This window comes from Giraffa tippelskirchi, chromosome 11 (genome assembly GCF_054371585.1).
Source record: "Giraffa tippelskirchi isolate mGirTip1 chromosome 11, T2T-mGirTip1v1.2.pri, whole genome shotgun sequence".
In the NCBI taxonomy this organism is placed as follows: Eukaryota; Metazoa; Chordata; class Mammalia; order Artiodactyla; family Giraffidae; genus Giraffa; species Giraffa tippelskirchi.
In genome coordinates, this window is record NC_137285.1 from 27,151,533 (window position 1) to 27,169,034 (window position 17,502).

Below are 17,502 nucleotides of genomic sequence, written 5' to 3' on the forward strand. Positions count from 1 at the left end.
CCTCCCCATAATAGAACCCAGAGGTCGGGTGCCTGGGCAGGGGCCGGTGGAGAGCACGAGGAACCACGGAAGGACAAGACCAGCGTGCAGGAAGACCCCTTAACGAGAGGCAGGAGACACGTGAAGAAGTCCTAGACTGGGTGCAGGATAGTGAGGGGATGAAAATCCCTCATCTTTCACACGTCCCTACTCTGGGCTGAGGTGGGCTGTTCCCCTCTGCGAATCGAGTAAAACCCTTACCCGCCCTTGTATCTGAAAGGGCGGCGAGGACTACCCACCCTTGGGCCTCCCGTCGCGGATGGGAACCTGGACTCCCCAACTCTGTTCACCCTCCCCCAGCTGCGGGGACAGGGGAGGGCGGGGACGGTGAGCATGCCCCCTCGGCGCATATGTCTCGCTTGGCTGGAGAGGCCCCCACTTTTCTGCTTATGAGCTCCCATTGATAGATTCTATCGGAATGAGGCCGCAGCTGGGGAGGCGCAGTGACGCACCCCCCGCCCTTCCCAAAACATGCAAACAGAAAGCCAAGGCAGCACTTCAGCTCCCTACACCTCCCACGTGCAGGCACGCCTGCCCAGGTGCGCGCGGAGGGGCGGGAAGGGGCGCGGCCTCCCAGCTCCCTCCCGCAACAGGCGGGTTAAGGGCGGGGCGGGCCTGTGGGGCGGAGCGCGGCTTGGGTGGGGCGGGGCCGGAGGCGGGGCGGTGGGGCCAGGCTGAAGGGGCAGAGCGCGGCCTGGGCGGGGCCAGGAGGGGCGGGCCCGGGGCGGGGCGGGGCTCGCGTTGGCTCCGCTGACGCGCCCACTTCCTCTGGCGCCGGCCGCCTGGCGGAAGTACGTCAGTTGTTATCCGCTCGGGGTGCTGCTGCCACCGCCGCCTCACGAGCTCCGGCGCCTCAGCCCCGGTCAGCGCCCCGCCTGCCTTCGGGCCTCAGCCCAGCCTTCGCCCGCCGCCAGTCGCGCATGGGGCGTGCCCTCGGGGCCGCGGCCGAAGGCCGCTGAGCTCCGGCCGCCCCGCCGATGCGCGCGGCCTCCCGCGCCGGGGCGCCCAGGCCGCGCAGGGCCCGGGGCTGAGGCTGCCCGCGCGGCATGTCCGGCCCGACCCGCCGCCCGCCGCCGCCCAGGGCCCGAGTCCGCGCGGACCGTAACAAGCCCGGCGGGGCCGAGTAGCGCAGCGGTAGCGGAGCGGGAGCCCGACGGCGCGGCCGCAAGGTCACCGCGCGCCATGGAGGCCAAGGTCCGCCAGAGCCGGCGCTCGCGCGCGCAGCGGGACCGTGGCCGGCGCCGGGAGGCGGCCCGCGACGCCCGCGACCAGAGCGCGTCGTCGGGGGACGAGCCTGAGCCCGGGCCCGGCAAGGAGAACACGGGCCTGCCCCGCGCGCCCCCGCCCCGTGCCGCCGCCGCGCGCCCCCCGCGCCGCCGCCGCCGCGAGTCCAGCTCGCAGGAGGAAGAGGTCATCGACGGCTTCGCCATCGCCAGCTTCAGCACGCTGGAGGCCTTGGAGGTAGGTGGGCCCTCGCGAGCATGTGGTCGCGAGAAGCCCCTGGGGCATGGGCACACCCACCCCCCTAGGGCTCCCAAGGCTGCATGGGCCTCACGCGCCTAGAGGGTTGCTCCGGGAGGATCCGGCCCCCTGCGGGGGGGTGCAGGCCTGTTGGTGTTTTAAGGAGCTGGGGAAAAAAGTCTCTAAATTGTATTGTCCAAACTGGGGGCTGCCTGACTGCTCAGTCTTTTTTCAATTGTGTTTATGTTGCCAAAATACCACGATTCGGTTCAGGATGTGCTAGGGAGGTGAGCAGTGCTGAACTTGCACGGAGGCCGTGATAAAATGGATACTTGAGCGTTCTTCCTCTTCTCCTCCCTCTCCTCGAGGTTTCTGTTCAGACGGGGAGAGGGAGGGTCATATTTTAGCCCCCTCTTTCTGCCACCGCTGTGTGCTGCGTGGTTATTAGGATGGTAGAAAATACTGCTTGTCTGGTTGAGTTATCGTGGACAATATTTATTGAGCAAATACGTCCCTTCTCGCCTGAAACCAAGTGAGTGGAGAAGGAAATGAATGCTGTCAGAGCTGGCAAGTGGACTGGTTGGGAGCTCCTGTCGCCTAGAACTGGCCTGAGTAGGAATGCTCCCTGGCCTGGGAGTCCTGTGAGCCCCAGTCAGCTAACCACCCCCTTCACCTTCCAGGGGCCCTAGACAGCACTTATTTTGGGGGACCAACGTCTGTGGGGTTTGGGGTCCCAGGAAATGCTTAGTTAACAGCTCCCCTTTTATGAGGAGTTGGGGGCCAGTGGCCTAGGACTCCTGTCTCAGAAGCTAAGCTTTGGGGGAGGTCTCTGCAGTGGTCCCCCTTCCAGGGGTGCCCTGTATCTGTAGAGAGTCTCAGGGTCAGGTGCTGGTAGCCAGGGACAGGTGGCCCAGGAACAGGTTTGCCACTTTTTCTCTGGACACTTGGGTGCACCTGTGTCAGAGCCTGTGCTAACACTGCCCAGGTCCTCTGTTGTGCTCATCTGGGAAGCCTGGGATGGCTCCTGGGCCTGGGGGCTCCTCAGCTAACACCCTCTGTCAGAGTGTAGTGACGCAGGCCTAGGTTCTATCCTGGGGAGGGGAGGCCCCAGGGCTGAGTTTTCAAGCCAGGTCCTGCCCTGCGGCCTCTGAGAGTGGATACACCACCCACCTTCCAGATGCGTAACCGCCCTGTCAGGTGGGGTAAAGACAAAAACACTTACTGTGGCCTCCAGGGCCCTGCACCCCATCAGCTGGCCTCTGCCACCTGACATCCTCTCACACCAGTGTATCAGCCCTTTGCAGGTTCTGCCTCAGGGCCTCTGAACTTGCTGTCCCTTCTCTCTGGGCTGTTGGGCGCCTTCGTGTCTCAGCACAATGGCACTCAGAGAGGCTGTCTCCAGGCATGGCCTGAAGCAGCATCCCTTCCCCCCAGCTGTGCATCTCCCCTTGTTATTTCACGCACGCTCTTTGCCGCCAGTTCCCACTCTTTCCGAAGCTGTCTGCTGTTTTTATGCTCCAGAACTTGTAGCTGAAGGAGAGCAGGCACCGAGTCCGTGTGTTTCCCCTGAGGGTCCTAGTGCCCCATGTTCATGGAGTGAACCAGTGAGAGGAGAAACTGAGGTTCAGGGAGGCTGCACCTATGGTCACTCAGTGTCCCTGAAGGTCCACACACTGCTTGCAGTGGCTCTGGCTGTACCCCTCCTGCCTCAGGGGACACACAGTGTGAGGGGACTTCTGCAGGCTCAGACCAGCCCCAGCCAGGTCATGGTGAGACTGAGCTTGCTTTCTGCTTGGCATTCACTCAGCTGCATCACGCAGCGCCACTCCACACACCTTTCTCTGCCCTTCTGAGCCAGGGAGGGGTCTGCCTGTCTTGGAAAGTACGGGGTTTCTGGACAAGTCAGAACTTCTAGATTGGCCCGCTTGTTTGGCCTCATTTCTTACTAGAGTGTAGTGGTTTTCCCCCAAAGTTCAGATAATTCATAATGAGGCTGATAGTGACAGCACGCAGCGAACGAGTACTCCCTCTACCAGGTGCTGTTCTGAACCTGCTTGTCCCCACTGCACAAATGGGGACACTGAGGCCCATTGCCTGCCGTGTCAGGACCTCAGCGTGCCCAGTCTCAGAGTTCTGGCAAGCCCTCGTGAGTCTGTCTTGGCCTCTATGTGGATGTGAGCTGACACCCTTGGAGCATAACCTAATGTCAGGTGTGGGGGCCTGTGCAGAGTGCCAGTGTCCCTCAAGGCCTCCTTACCTTTGTCCTGAGGATGCAGGCCCCCACCCCCAGCCCCCTCCAGGCTCCCTGTCCCTCTATGTCCTGGGAAGGCCCCCTCCACCCTGTGTCCTGGGCAGGTCCCAGGCCCCCTCACCCTCTACCCCGTGTCCCTATGTCTGCTCCAGAGGAAGGAAGACACAGGTCCCTGCCTCTGGGGCAGCTGAGAAGATCACTGGCCACCTCTGTTAAGTGCTGTGGACCCAGCAGGTGCTCTATAATGTGGCAGGGGTGTTGTCAACTGAGGAGGGGCCCCAAGTCTGTCTGGCTCAGGACATGTACACAGTCCTGGGGATAGGGTTATCTCCACTGGAATCCAGTGTCTGAGCTGAGGATGTGCAGAGGTCATGGTCTGGGCACGGGGTTGCACACCTAAGCCCTTGTCCCCTATCGGCTTTCCGGTTTTCCGTTTATCCAGGTGGGGACAGTGAGCAGGTTGCCATGGGATGGGACCCTGTGGTTGGGGCTGGACAGGGCATCTTTTTCCCAGGGCTTTCCCTCAGGGCAGCTAGCCCTTGCCCTCCGTGTTCTCCAGGTCTGGAGAGAGCGTTTGGCACTAGAACCAATCTTCTGGTTTGGCATCCATATGATTCTTTGTTCATTTGTTTTTCAAACAGCAAAACACTTTTACCTGATTCAAGAGTCAGTTTTTATGAAAAAGGTATATTTTGAAAAAAGTTAGCTCCAGGCTCAGTCTCCTTCAGTAACTACCGTCCCCAGCTCCTGGCCTTTTCAAAGCATGTTATGCGGCTATGACCACACTTGTAGTCTTGTGATTCTCCTTTTTTGCAGAAGGAAAAGGTTATTTGTACATATGTCTGGGATGTGTGTACCCAGGAATAGAGATGGAAAGGAAAACACCTAAAATTATGGCTGTGGTCACAGGCGACTTCCTTTCTCTAATTCTCTGTTTCTTACATTTTGATCAACATGTGTAGCTTTTATGACCCACAAAATGTACACCTGAAGCCATACGTGACCTGCTCCACATTGAGTCATGCTTGAGAAACCCTGTTCCCGCCTCCGACACATCGTCAGGTGGACAGTGATGTGTCGGCAGGTGGTCCTGGCCCGGCCCCCCTGCTCCCAGCCTTTGGGGCCGTCTAGGGGCTTGCTGTGTGTTTCCCCTGAAAATAATGGAACCCTTCCCAGCTTGGGATGTGAGCCTTATGCCCGCTAAGGGGTGGGTTCAGGCCTGGACATGGCCCCATGGGGGTGGGGGAGTCAGTGAAGGGTGCCAAGATACCCCCTTTCCTGGGCCACATTGGGGAGGGTCAGTGGTGGTGGTCTCTGTGAGTCAGGTTCAGTGTCCCCTCAGGGCCGAGAGCTTGTGGTCTGTGCTGGCTCGGTGCTCAAGGCCAGGTGTGTGGGGAGCTGGAATGTAGCTCCTGCAGCCCATTGACGGAAGCCTATGCTGTTGGTTAACTTGGGGGGGGGGGCAACGTGCCCAGCCCAGCCCTCAGACGAGGGGAGTCAGGGCTGAGAATACACAGATGATTGGGCCCTGTGAGGAGAGCCAGTAGCCAGAGAAGCCTTCAGCATGGAAAACGTCCAAATCTCCAGGCCAGAGCACCTCCTCCAGGCTGCCTTCTGCTCTTCAGATGGGGAAACTGAGGCCCAGGGTGGGGGGTGGGGGGACTTTGCCTGCAGTCATAGGCTGGAGATGTGGTGCCAAGCTTGGAACCTGCCTAGGATGTGTTAGGGTGCTCCCCCTGCCCATGCTCCACAAGGGCCCACAGCTCGTTGTGAGGTGCACAGCCTCCAAGGGGGACCCTGGCAGCCAGTGAAAGCAAAGCTACCGCATGGCCCCTCAGCCCACCTGGGTGTCCACCAGCCCAAGGCAGCACCGGTTTTGATATTCGTGGAGTGGGAGGGGCTCTGGACCCAGCCTCAGTCAGGCCTGGCATCTCTGTACCATCACCGTCTCCTGTCATGGGGGAGACCAGCTTTGTGGGAGCAGTTTTTACAATAGCAGCTGCTGAGTGCCTGTCTTGAGGACTTCCCTGTCCTCACACACCCGCTTTGTAGATGAAGCAGCTGAGGCCCGGGGAGGCCAAATCTTTGCCCAGGATCTGCCCGCCACCGTCCCAGTCCACAGAAACCACAGATCTTCCCCTGAAATTGGCTGCATTTTTTGGACGCTCTTTGGGGAGAAGCTGAGCTTGAGCAGAGGGTCATCCTGCCTGCCATCTGAAGGGTCAGCCTTTTTGTGGGCTGCAGGAGCAATGCTGTGGCTGGGGCCAGCTGCCTGACCTCTGCGGAAGGGCCGAATCCCCCTGAGCACCGTGGGGATCCACGCCAGACTGCAGAGCCTGAGGCTGCACCAGGCTGCGAGGGCTCAGCTGCGTCCCCCAGTATCACCCCATGTCCATCTCGGGAAATAGGGTCACAGGGGAGACACTCTGGTGACACACAGCAGTGGCGGCAGCCAAAGTCTTGATGGACGGTGGCCTTGTCTCTGCTGGTCAGCGTGTTACCTTCACCTGCCCCCGAGCACAGGTGAGGGTCTTGAGCCCCCTGTGGGGCCGGTCCATTTCCTGGGCTCCCTTACACTGGCTCACTCTCTTGTTCCCCTGTGATTGGGGCTTGTGTGCAAGGCACTTGTGGCCTCAGCGCCTCGGGCTTCCCTTTCTCACCTACACTGTGCCCAGCCCTGGTGAAGGCCACATGGAGCTGATGACAGAGAGGGTGGTGGGCACCTGTCACCACTCCCACTGTCTCCTGAGCACCTGGAGGCTGTGCTGTGCTTGGAGGAGAGCATGGCGGAGAAGGGGCTCCACGGCCTGGAGCCTTCCTTTCCCGCTAGTCAAGTTTGCCTGGGAGGGGCGGCAGCCTGGGCTGTGGGGGCTCCTCCATGGGAGCTGCAGTGGCTTTCTCTCCGCCCTTGCTTTGCATTCTGGGCCGTGTGTGCACGTATGCACTGTTGGGGGTGGGGGGGTCCGCAGCCCAGGTATGTGTATGCAGCGAATTCTGTTCAGGTGGGCAGTTTGCTGCCTTCTGGAGGAAGGGTGCTGGAGTCTGGAAACTACCCCCACCATGGGTGTGGGGGTCATCGAGCTGGGGGCAGCCAGAGTGACAAGCAGTGGCACACACTGAGACACCTTGAGCCATGTGGTTCATGTGCTCTGTGAGGAGCCCTGGGAGTTGGGGGCCCTGTGCAGATGGGGAGACTGAAGCATTCACCTGGCCTCTCATCTGGGGCAGAAGTCCAGCTGGACAGGGGCCAGGGCCAGGTGCCTGCTTTGGTCACACTTCCAGGCCATGCTCCCTGCCCACACCCCTCCGCCAGGAACCCCTTTCTGTGCATCTTTGGTGACCAGGAACCTGCTGCCCCGAGGACACATCCCCAGGTGCAGTCTTCCTGAGGCCTCTGGGCAGCCAGGCCTCTGCCTGTTCAGAGGTTTCCAACACTGTGGGTAGCATCACTGAACCATGGTCTCCCTCATCCAGCCCTCGGCAACCCCTCTTGCCTGGACTGTTGCTTGGGATGGTCTCTCGCTGCTCTCAGTCACTGGGACCCAGGCAGTGGTGGCTCCAAGGCAGGCCGCGCAAGGCTTGCGTGGGTTTCCCAGGCCTCTGGAAGCGACTGCTGGCCACCAGGGAGGGCTCTGACCCATCCTGCCCTCCTGACTCATTGAGCACTAGCTGCGTCTTGTGCCCCGTGCCAGCTGCGGGTTTGGCTCCAGGCAGAGGAGGCAGACAGGTAACTAGACTTGCAAGAGACTGGAAGCAGGTAACAGGCTGTGATGACAGCATCTGCCATGAAGGCAAGGCAGGTGCTGGGGAGGAGCTGGGGCAGGTGGGGCTTTGGGGTTGAGAGGCTGTGGAAGGTCTGTGAGGCCAGGAGGGGCGAGTGCGGTGACCGGTCACCAAGGTCACCTGAGACTCTTTCTCCTTCCGGGAGCTGGAATCGGAAACCTGCATGGAATCAAGTGCTTTGCGGAATTAGGGCAAATGTGGTATTTGGTTCCCGTTTGGTGTGGAGAATCTTCCAGGATTCTGGTTTGCCACAGTAGTTCTGGAAAGAAATCGCACTGAGTTTCCCCTTTTGTTCAGCTCACCCGGACTCCATGTGTGTGTGGGAGCAGAGCAGGTTTGGATCCTGGTGTGCACATGGGGGCGGGGAGGGGTTGGTGCGCACTGTGCTGGTGTGTATATGGGGAGGGACCTTGGCCTGGGGAAGCGTCTCCAGTGGCCCTAGCTCTGCTGCTTCCTTGGAGCAGATGTTTGGGGCGGTCACCGCCCTCTGGACTCTGCACAGAGCTGCACATGTTGACCTGGCAGCTTGTGCTGGGGAAGGCAGAGCAGGCATTTGTGTACGGCACCTGTGTGACCCTGTCAGGGGGCCACCACTTATGTGCCATTGCCAGGGGAGTACTGAGGGGCCAGAGCCCAGCCCAGTCAGTGGTGGTGCCGAAAATCACAGCAACAGAAACAACGGCAGTCAGGGCCTCGGCTCACCTCATCCTCCCAGCAGCCCCTGCACCAGCTGCTTGCTCTTCCCATTCTCCTCGGTTTCCAGAGGGGAAAACTGAGGCTTGAGAGTTAAGTCACTTCTTGAATCTGCATGGCTGGCAAGTAGCAGAGCAGGATGGGAACCAGGCACAGGACCTAGGTCTGTGCTGTACCGCGGGGGGCAGAGGATTGGGGGTGGAGGCCACGTAACCAGAGAGCGGTAGGGCCCCCACCTGTCCAGCCTGGGCTTCACCCCTCTGGCTCGGGGCTGCATGTCTGACCACCCTGCCTTTCCTGTCCTTTGGAGGGAGGACCCTCACAGTTACACACTGGGCCAAGAGTTGGCCCTGTGGGGATGAGGTTCCTGGTGGGACCTCCAGACCAGCCTCCACAGGAGCTCCAGCCCTGTGTGGCCATCAGCCATGTACTGATCCTCTCTCCCTGCCCTGTCCCACTGGTTGCCCCAAATCTGACGTACTCTGCCACCTTGGGTGCCCGGCAGCTGCCCCTCTGCCTGCAGACACTCTCCAGCCTTGGTGGAGGGCGGAGGTGTTCAAGGTCCTGGCCCCAGGTCTCCCACCTCTCATGAGAGCCAGTCCCCACAGGGACGGTCCCATCACTTACCTGACCTCACATACCACAGCTCCCCTCTGGCCCCCAGGCTCAGCTCTGTGTGCTGATCCTCAGACCCTGGCAGGCTCCTGGCCAGTGCTTTTCCCACATGCCACTCAGGCTGCCCTCTCCTCAGTCTTGGCTCCACCTGCAGCCCCAGTGAGGATTTGTCAGACAGGAATGCTCATAGACTCATCTGGAGAAAGCCAAGGGCCCCTGGCTCCTGAGATCACATCTCTGCCTGACCCAGATTCCCCAGGGGTCCCCTGTCTGCTGTCCGTGGAGTGATCCCACGTTCCCCTCGAGGCCTGGCCCTGCCTGCCTCCTCACCTCGGGCCCTGCCCCCAAGGAGCGCCTGCCGCGGGGCCCTGCCCAGCTCTCATTATCTCCCAGGAGCAAGCTCAGGATGCTGCTTCTGAGGCCTTCCTATCGGCCAGGGCAGCCTGCTCTGGGTCTCACTTTCCTCATCTAGGGGGGATAAGGTGAAGTACCTACTAGTGGTCCTGTACCTTCTTGTCTCTTCTCTGAGCTTGTTTTTCTTCATCCCCCACCTACACAGAACACGAGCATGAGATGGTTCAGCAGCAGCCGCCCTGGCCGCTCCCCCGCAGGGTCGGGCTGCAGCTGTGCAGATTCCAGGGCCAGAGGGGGAGCTCCCAGGACCACGAGCTTGAGAGGAGCTATGGCAGTCATGGTTGAGCACAGGATGCGCTGTCTGGCTGTGGAGGAGCGGGCGCTGAGCCTCTGGGGGCGGGGGTCATGGCCTGAGGGGCCCTGAACAGAGGCTGGCCTCATGTCATTGTCAGAACGGTGGTTTGTGACCCTTCAGTCCCAGTGTAGTGCAGGTCAGAGGGTCGGCCCGGGTCATGGGGGGGACCCACGCATGGACATGGTGTTGGGTGGTGGCTCAAACAGATCCACTGGGCACAGACCTGGGCAGGTGGCTGTCTTTGTCCACCTTCACGCCTCCTCATCCACCAGGCGCTTCCAGTTTCCCTGGACCTCTGTGTGCGTCGTCAGTCATCTGTCTGGCTTGTCTTTAGCCACAGGGTGGGTGGGTATGCATGTTCTGTTTCCAGGTGACTCTTCTCTGTCTTGACGGCAGGGGCTCAGTCAGTGGATATGGGAAGAGACGGGTACCTTCACAGGGCCTGGGACGGGGCGTCCCTCTGGGAGGGGCTCCCTGCTCATGTGCCAGGAGCTGGGGCCCAGGAGGCACTGGCTGAGGCTGCAGTCGTCCTGCTGGAGCTGGGTTCCTGATTCCCTGCCCTTGACCATCTGCCCCCCAGACGTGCCTGCCTCACCAGGTGCTCAGTGCCCTGCGCACACTGTGGGTGGGTGCTCACGGTAGGGCACTGAGGAGGAGCACAGTGGGACCAGGATGCAACAAGGCAGGTTCTGGAAGCTTCCAGAGCAGCAGAGGTGTCAGTGAGGTCTTCAGGAAACACGGGTAAGGGGACCCTCAGGGATTCCTTGCCTAGAGAGTCAGCATACTGGGTGTGGGGCTGGTGCGGTGTGGGTGTGACGTAGGCGGGGGACGGGTGAGGGAGGAAGTTCTGACCAGGCAGTGTGGCTGGAGGGGAGACTGGACCTGGCCCCATAGAGCAGCTGGGCCAGCTCCCAGTTCAGCGCCTGAACCCAGACAAGTCCCAGACCGGGGGCCGAGGTGCCCATGGCCTTCCTGCACCTGGAGCAGGGCCTGGGGCGGGGGTTAGGGCAGGCGGAGGACCTTCTCAGCCCCCATCTGGCCCCCAGCCCCGTGTGGGCGGGGAGGGCTTCTTGCAAAGCCTGTCTAAATGGAGGCAGATCTTCTTGTCATGGTTCATAGGGCCTTCCCTCCCTGTCTCTCTAGGACTTCCCCGACTTTGGCACTTAAGTCCCATGTCCCCAGAACCCTCTTAGGCCCAGGCAGACATGGAGAGTTGGTCACTTGGGGCTTGGGGGCATTGGATGCTGGTGGGCAGTGCAGAAGCTACCTGCTTTCTGGCTGGGGGGAGGGTAAGGGGTTACCTCCTGGGGAAAGACCCTGGCAGTGAGCCACAGGCTCCCCCAGTCACTGGGAGGAAGCACCTGCATGTGAAGTCTGCCCCAGGGTGTGAACCACAGCCTAGAGGAGCAGGGTGCAAGGGCTGCGATTTTACTGAGGTAAGCGGGTGGGGGAGTGTTGAGCCAAAACTTGCAGGTGAGGGGCAGTGAGCCATGTGCATGCCAGGGCAAAGGAAGCAGCTAGGCCAAGGCCCTGGGGCAGACAAGCTCTGATGGGAGATGACAGTCTGCCAGGTGAGCTGGGGGAGAGGCTCTGAAGGTAGAATGGGTGGGGCCCACACTCAGACTGCAGGCAGGGAGTTGACCTGAACTCCTGGAACCACAGAGAGCAGGTGCCTGAAACAGGAGTCAGGGAGCGCTGCTGGGGCTCTCAAGTCCAGGAGGTTCTGGGAGACAGGCAACCTCAGCGACCCTACAGCCCCCTGTCCCTGTCCCAGGGTGACATGGCCATCCCACAAGGCCTCCTTCCAGGAAGTGAAGGGGCAGGTGGGGTGGGAGGCAGTGGTGAGGTCTCAGGTGGGCTGTCCACTGGGCCATCTGCATTCTCACTCTGCGGAGGGGGCAGCGAGAGTTGCTCAAGTTTGATGAGGAGGGGTGAGCTCTGTGGAGTTGGGGCCCAGGTATTAGGGAACAGACCCCAATGTGGTTCACAGAGTGTGGAAGGGGGCTCCCGCCCAGTTGGAGAGAGGTGGCCACGCCTTTGCCTGCAGAGTCCGTGGCCTGGAAGGGCCTGATCCACGTGGGAGCAAGCAGCCTCGGCCCCCAGTGAGGGGAACAATTCTGAGTCTGTGTTTGCCAGTTTTAATTACTTTTATCTCTCCATGGTTGGTTTACTGAAGCACAGTTTGAAATTTCATTGGTGCTGCATAGTATTAATGTTTAGGGGAGTTAAAAATAGTCGCATGAAATTGCTACAGGAAAATCGAATCTGATTTCATAGCTCGCCGCCCCCACCCCCCCAGTGGTCTGGGGAGGGTCCGAGGGCCTGGTCACTCAGGGGCTTTACTGCCGGGCCATTGCCTCAGGCGGCCAGGGACTGTGCACCTCTGTGCCCAGCAGCACCTGCTCTGAGGGCCCCCGGCATGCGGGCAAGGGTGCCGGGGTCTGCATGGCCATATCTGCCCATGTGTGCTCACAGGTGCGGCCCAGAGACTCCATGCTGACTGAGGGCTACCTGGACACCCCTCTTGGGTCACCTAACTTGTCACCTCTGGTGATGGCAAGAGCTGGCCACTCCCAGGGCTGGCTGGAGGACCCTGGGTTGCTGGTGAACATGACTGCAGACCCTGGAGCACTGGAGTTCGTCCTGGCTCACCCTGCATTATTACAGCCTTGGCAGTGCCTCGTTGCCCCGTTTGTACTTGGGAGCACTTGTATGTAGTACCAGCATTGTGGGCCTGCAGTGTGGCTCCAGAAGCAGCTGTGGGTAAAACCCCCACAGGCCTGGGCACAGCTGCCGCTCCAATCTCCAGATGAGGAAGTTGAGGCCGGCAGGACAGTGACCCTGCGTGTGCCCAGGCATGGCTGAGCCTTTTAAAGGGACCCAGACACCCCCCTTCCCCACGGGACTGGCCTCACGAGCGAGGCAGCCCAGCCTTGGGCACCGGGGCAGGGCTGGCTCGTGCTCACCAGCTGCACGCACAGAACAGAAGCCCGGGGAGCTCTGGGAGCGTAATCAGGGCTGTGACTCGCTGTGGGAGCAGCGTCTGGACCCTGGTGAGCCCTGCTCCAGAGAAAGCCTGCTGAGATGGCGAGTTTCCTTCCAGGAGAGGAAACTGGCGGGGCCGTTGGCTTCAAGTTCATCCTCTTGAACCTTCAGGCGGAAAATGCTGTGGGCCTCTCGGAGCCAGGACGTGTGTGGCACAAGGCCTCCTGCCTGAGGAAGCCGCGGAGCCTCTGCACAGGGCCCACGCCGGGCGCATGGCAGCTTGGCCAGGGCAGGTGGCTTTCCCGCTCCCCCACTCCTTCCAGACGCAGAAGGTCCTGTCCTGAGGCCCCACGTGCCACCGTAGGGTGTGGCCGGCATGGAGCTGGACTGAGTCCAGTCCAGGGGAGAGAGGCACTGGGGTTTCAAGTTTTCTGACCATCTAGTTGTTGTTTTTGAAAGAAAGATAACAGAAAAAGTGACAAGTTAGAACAATTCTTGGTTGACAGATGCGTCCTTTTTACCATGTGAACGGTGCGGTGGCCCGATGTGTCTGGAGAGATGACCTAGAGTTTTCCTGAGGCCCTTCCAGAACCTGCAGAGGGGCTGGGGCTAGTGGCAGGGGGAGGGAAGGGTCCCGGCCCAGAGGGGGTGGGGTCCCGGAGGAGGTGCTATCTGCAGCGCCCACCACATAAGTCACCCCCATGCTTGCTTCCCTTCCCTGTCTGTGCTGCCCATTTTGTCTCCTTGGTTCACAAATGCTTGTTAGAAAGACAGATCCCTGCCCCCCCATATGACCCCTTAGGGCAGGTTGCCCCTGCAGGTTTCATGGTTAGTGGTGGTCATAAACGTTCTCTGCCTTTGCTCAGACTTCTGTCACAGGCAGCCCTGTTCTCTTTCTGGGGCTCAGACGTGAGAGTTCAGAGGTTATCCCCCAGACCAGAAACAGCCTTTGTGACTTAGGCCATGTAGGTCAAAAATGGCCTTGGATGGCCCTAAGAAGGCCCTGAGATGGGTGCTTGCTGCTTCCTCCCTGTGAGAGCTCAGCCCACAGTGATGTGTGAGGTGCGCACCTCAGGATCAGGCCACACAAGGGCAGGAGGCTTACTCTTTCCAGAATGAAGTGGTCCACGGGAAGGTGAGGAGGGAAAGCTTGCCACTTTCTGTGGCAACAAGAAAGTCACAGCGCCTGTGTTGGGTAGGGGCGGAGCTCCAAGGGATGGGAGATTGGGCCCAGGGGCCTGGTCAGCGCAGCCGCGTGTCCTGCCTGGGGACTCCACCCCAGCCTCTTGTCCAGGCTCTGCCTGTGTGGGCAGAGATGCCTCAAAGCCCCGCCTCCTTATATCTGTGGGCCCTTGAGGTGGTGTCTGCCCATGCCTCCTGCGTTGGCGAGTGCCGCGTCAGCCTGGCCACAGGTGTTCGGTCAGACGGGAGGGTGTGTGGACAAGGCTGCATGTCCATCTGTAGACTGAGTGTGGCAGGCGGCTCCCTGCATGTGGGCCAACCCAGTCCCGTCTGTTGACCTAAGTGGGACAAAAGCCCCGCCCTCCCCTGAGGAAGCCTTCTGAGTGGGGTTATGGCCTTTTCCGTCTTTGGATGGGAGGCTGGGGGGAGGTGGGGACCCACGGGTGGTCAGTGAGGTTCTGAGGGGACAGACCTGCAGCCTGGCGCCGGTGAACCGGTGGGAGTTCTGGGAGCCTGGCTGCTTTCCAGGGCCAGGGTGGGAACAGTTGAGTGACCAGGAATCTCTGGATTTCTCTGGGCCTTGGCCTCTGTCTGTAAAGGGGTTGGCATTCATGTGTCATGAGCACACCAGGAGTCCATATGTGTTGAGTACCCTGTGTGTGGGAAGCGAGCCGTTGTGTTCACCAATGCTTTCTGTCAGTGGAGGCAGAGCCTCAGTGTTGATCCTCAGGGAAGCCTGTGGCCATATGCAGCACTAGCTGCTGACTGCTGTCAGATGTCAGAACCTCCCTCTTGGCCTCCCTTCCATCCCCAGGAGACAAGCATGCACCTCTGAAGCAGCTCCTTCCCTTCCACTTCCTTGTCTGCATTAGCCTTCTCTCCTTTTGGGAGTCGTGACAACTTGCCTGATGGGCCGGCTCCCTCCTGATCTGACCCCAGGTGCGTGGAGCCGAGCTGGCATACAATCGGTGCTCACTGCCACTGTAATGAGTTGGCCTGATTTCTATGGGAGCAGCAGGCACTCTTGTTGGCAGGGCGTGAGGTAGGGAGTAGCCCCTTCCGACTCAGACAAGCTGGTGCCCTGGGGGGTTCCAGAGGTGGCTGCAAAAGTGCATGTGACCTGTGGGTGTCTCTGGGGTCTGATAGCCCGGAGTGTGAGTGTGGGAAAGGGGCTGTTCTGCACCAGGCAGGTCGGGGTCCCCCTTGTTGCTCAGGCAGAATCTGTCTGTGGAACTTTGGTCAGATCCACAACTGTGGGCCTGGCAGGTCATCAATGGGGACCTGAGTTCCAGCCTGGCAGGACTGCTGTGTAGCATGGTGTCTGACCTCATGGATGTCCCAGGACAAATGCCCCACCTGCAGCCCCATGGCTCAGCTGACCCTTAGGAGCCCCCATCCCTGCTGGGACACCATCCCTCTCTCTTCCTGGTACCCCTGAGTTGACATTGAGGATAGGGCAGGGGCGTGCAGGAAGGTGAGTGTGCCAGCACTTGGTGAGGGGGCAGGCATCACAGGGTGCGACATGCTTCCTCTTGAGAGGCTGTGGATGGCATTTCACTCCCCACATCCTGCTCAAGCTCCAGGTCTGCATGCCCGTGGGTTTGGGCCTGGGAGAGGGGAGGGATCTGCTACCCCCGCCGTGCGCAGCCGTGGAGCGGGGTGGTCAGTCAGCCTGCAGTTGGACGTGGTTGCTCCCGGGCCGGGCCACGGGCCACACCAGACAGGGCAGTCAGGGTGCTTCTGTGCTTGGAGGGACAACTCCAGTCTGATTGGCCTCATAGGCGCTCCTGGTGAATTCTGGAAAGTGTGGGCCCACTCACTGGGTGGGAAGAGGGACGTGGGGAGTCTTCTTGAGGTGGCTGCAGACGCTGAGTTGGAGGACCCCACCCGGCAAGCATAGCACCTCCCGTTTCCTGCCTCTGGTCCGGGGGACCAGAGCAGACTGGGACCTCGTCCTTCCTGCCACCCACTTAAGTGTCTGGGGACACTTCTTGCAGGGCCGTGGGATAAAGTCACCATTGCACTCATTCAGTCTTTCCTTCTCCCCTCCTCCCTGGACAGATGCTCTTGGAGTCTGCTGAGTCCCTTGTTGGCATTTCCTTACCTCTCTAGCAGCCCAGTGGTGCTGGAGCTGCCTCCAGCTTCCCTGTGGATGCCAGCAAGAGGCACCTCACCTACTCAGTACATATCAATGCCAGGTCCTCCTGGGTTCCAGGCACATGGGCAGGGCTGTGTGTGTTGGGGCGAGGGGTGTGTGTCCAGACCTCTGCATAGTAGGAGCTCTGCAGGCAGTGCAGAGGCTTAATGGGATGGGAGACCACATTGTCGTTGTCAGCATCAGTGTAACACATGCTTGTTAAACACCCACTGTGTGTCAGGCTCAGCTCCAGGGACTGGGTACGGCTATGAGCAGGGCTGGCCCACATCTCTGCTCTGGGGCTGGATCTGGGGTTGCTGAAGCCCTGCACACCTGGCTGAGATGGAGACTGCTTTCCCAGGACAGCTCCCATCTGGTCAGGATGCCAGGCTGCAGGGAATTTGGGCTGATAGACCCCCGGGTGGCTCAGGACCAGAGGAGGAAGCAGCTGGAGATGCAACATCTCTGCCTTTGGCCAGCTACTGTGGTAATGGCTCTCAGCCCAGGGCTCACCCTGGTCTCAGACTGGGAATCCAAGGGCCACTCCCAGGATGAGCCATGTCTCACAGAGGCCAGCACAGCCACCAGTCGCAGTGCCTGCTTCCTGTGAGCTTGGTCGAGACTTCACACTGGGCCAAGGATCAGGGCACCCTATTACTGGCTGGGCTCCTTGGGAAACACCCCAGACATCCTCCCCAAACTCCCAGTCCTGACAGGTCCGCCCATACTCATCTGACCCATCTATGCCCTACCCGTCAATCCATCTCCCTTCACTCCCCTCACGTGGCCCTCCCAGTGTGGGAGGCTCCTTCCCAAGCTTAGGTAGCCTGACAGCCCACCGTGGAGGGTGGCATGGGCTGCGGCCCCTCCATGTGGGTGCTGTCACGTGCACAGGGCCCTACCTTTGGCACAACAGAGTCTCTCGTGGTGTCACAGGTGGGATAGCTAACACTCGGAATCATGTGTCACCACCGATTAACTGGCTTTGTTCTTCCTCACCCCGCAGAAGGACATGGCCTTAAAGCCACATGAGCGGAAGGAGAAATGGGAACGTCGCCTTGTCAAGAAGCCCCGTGAGGCAGAAAACTGCCCATCTGCAGAGCCAAGTGAGAATGGGCGGCCCTTGGAAGCAGGCAGCTCTGAGCAGGACCTGGAGACCCCCTGTGACCGAGGGAAGAAGAAGGTCCCTCTGCAGCCCACCAAGCAGGTGAGCACCGGGCCCCTCCCACTCAGAGCCACGGGCCCTGTGCCCTCGGCCCCCAGGCAGCCTTGGGGTCATACCAGCACCTGGACACCACCCATCGGCATCTGGGCCTCCCTGGCAACGTGCTCCGTCGTTGTCGGGGGTGGGGTATGGGGCACACGTGGACTGGGGCCAGGGGCGCCCGTCTGCTGGAAGTCTGAGGGTCCTGAATAGAGGCAAGAGACACCTCGGGTGGGTCACAACCAGAGAGAGGCCACACCAGGCCAGGAACTGGGGGCAGGAGGAGTCTCGGCTCAGGCGGGATGGGAGGGTGCACCACTGATAGGTTGGCCCCGTTTCCCCATTGCGTCTGTCCAGGCTCCGCCGACTACAGGGTGTCCAGCGTGTCTGTAATGCGTGGGGTCCAGGCTCATTGCTGGGTGCTCTCCATGTGCTAAACTTAT

The 17,502-nt window shown here is 60.5% G+C and overlaps 1 protein-coding gene across 34 annotated transcripts in view; it reads left to right on the forward strand.

The window, feature by feature from the left end:
- The first annotated feature begins 832 nt into the window (after positions 1–832).
- FBRSL1 (fibrosin like 1) overlaps positions 833–17,502 on the forward strand; it is an 83,027-nt gene continuing 66,357 nt past the window's right edge. For 33 of the 34 annotated variants that reach the window (XR_014069440.1, XR_014069441.1, XM_081544371.1 and 30 more), the window contains exons 1-2: positions 848–1,500; positions 16,862–17,062. Coding sequence is in view for 32 of the 34 variants with exons in the window: in XM_081544371.1 (XP_081400497.1) it covers positions 1,222–1,500; positions 16,862–17,062 (480 nt within the window). In the remaining 2 variants the exon portion in view is untranslated. Of the gene's footprint in view, positions 1,501–16,861; positions 17,063–17,502 lie in introns of all 34 variants that reach the window. The other variant, XM_081544405.1, reaches the window with a different exon arrangement.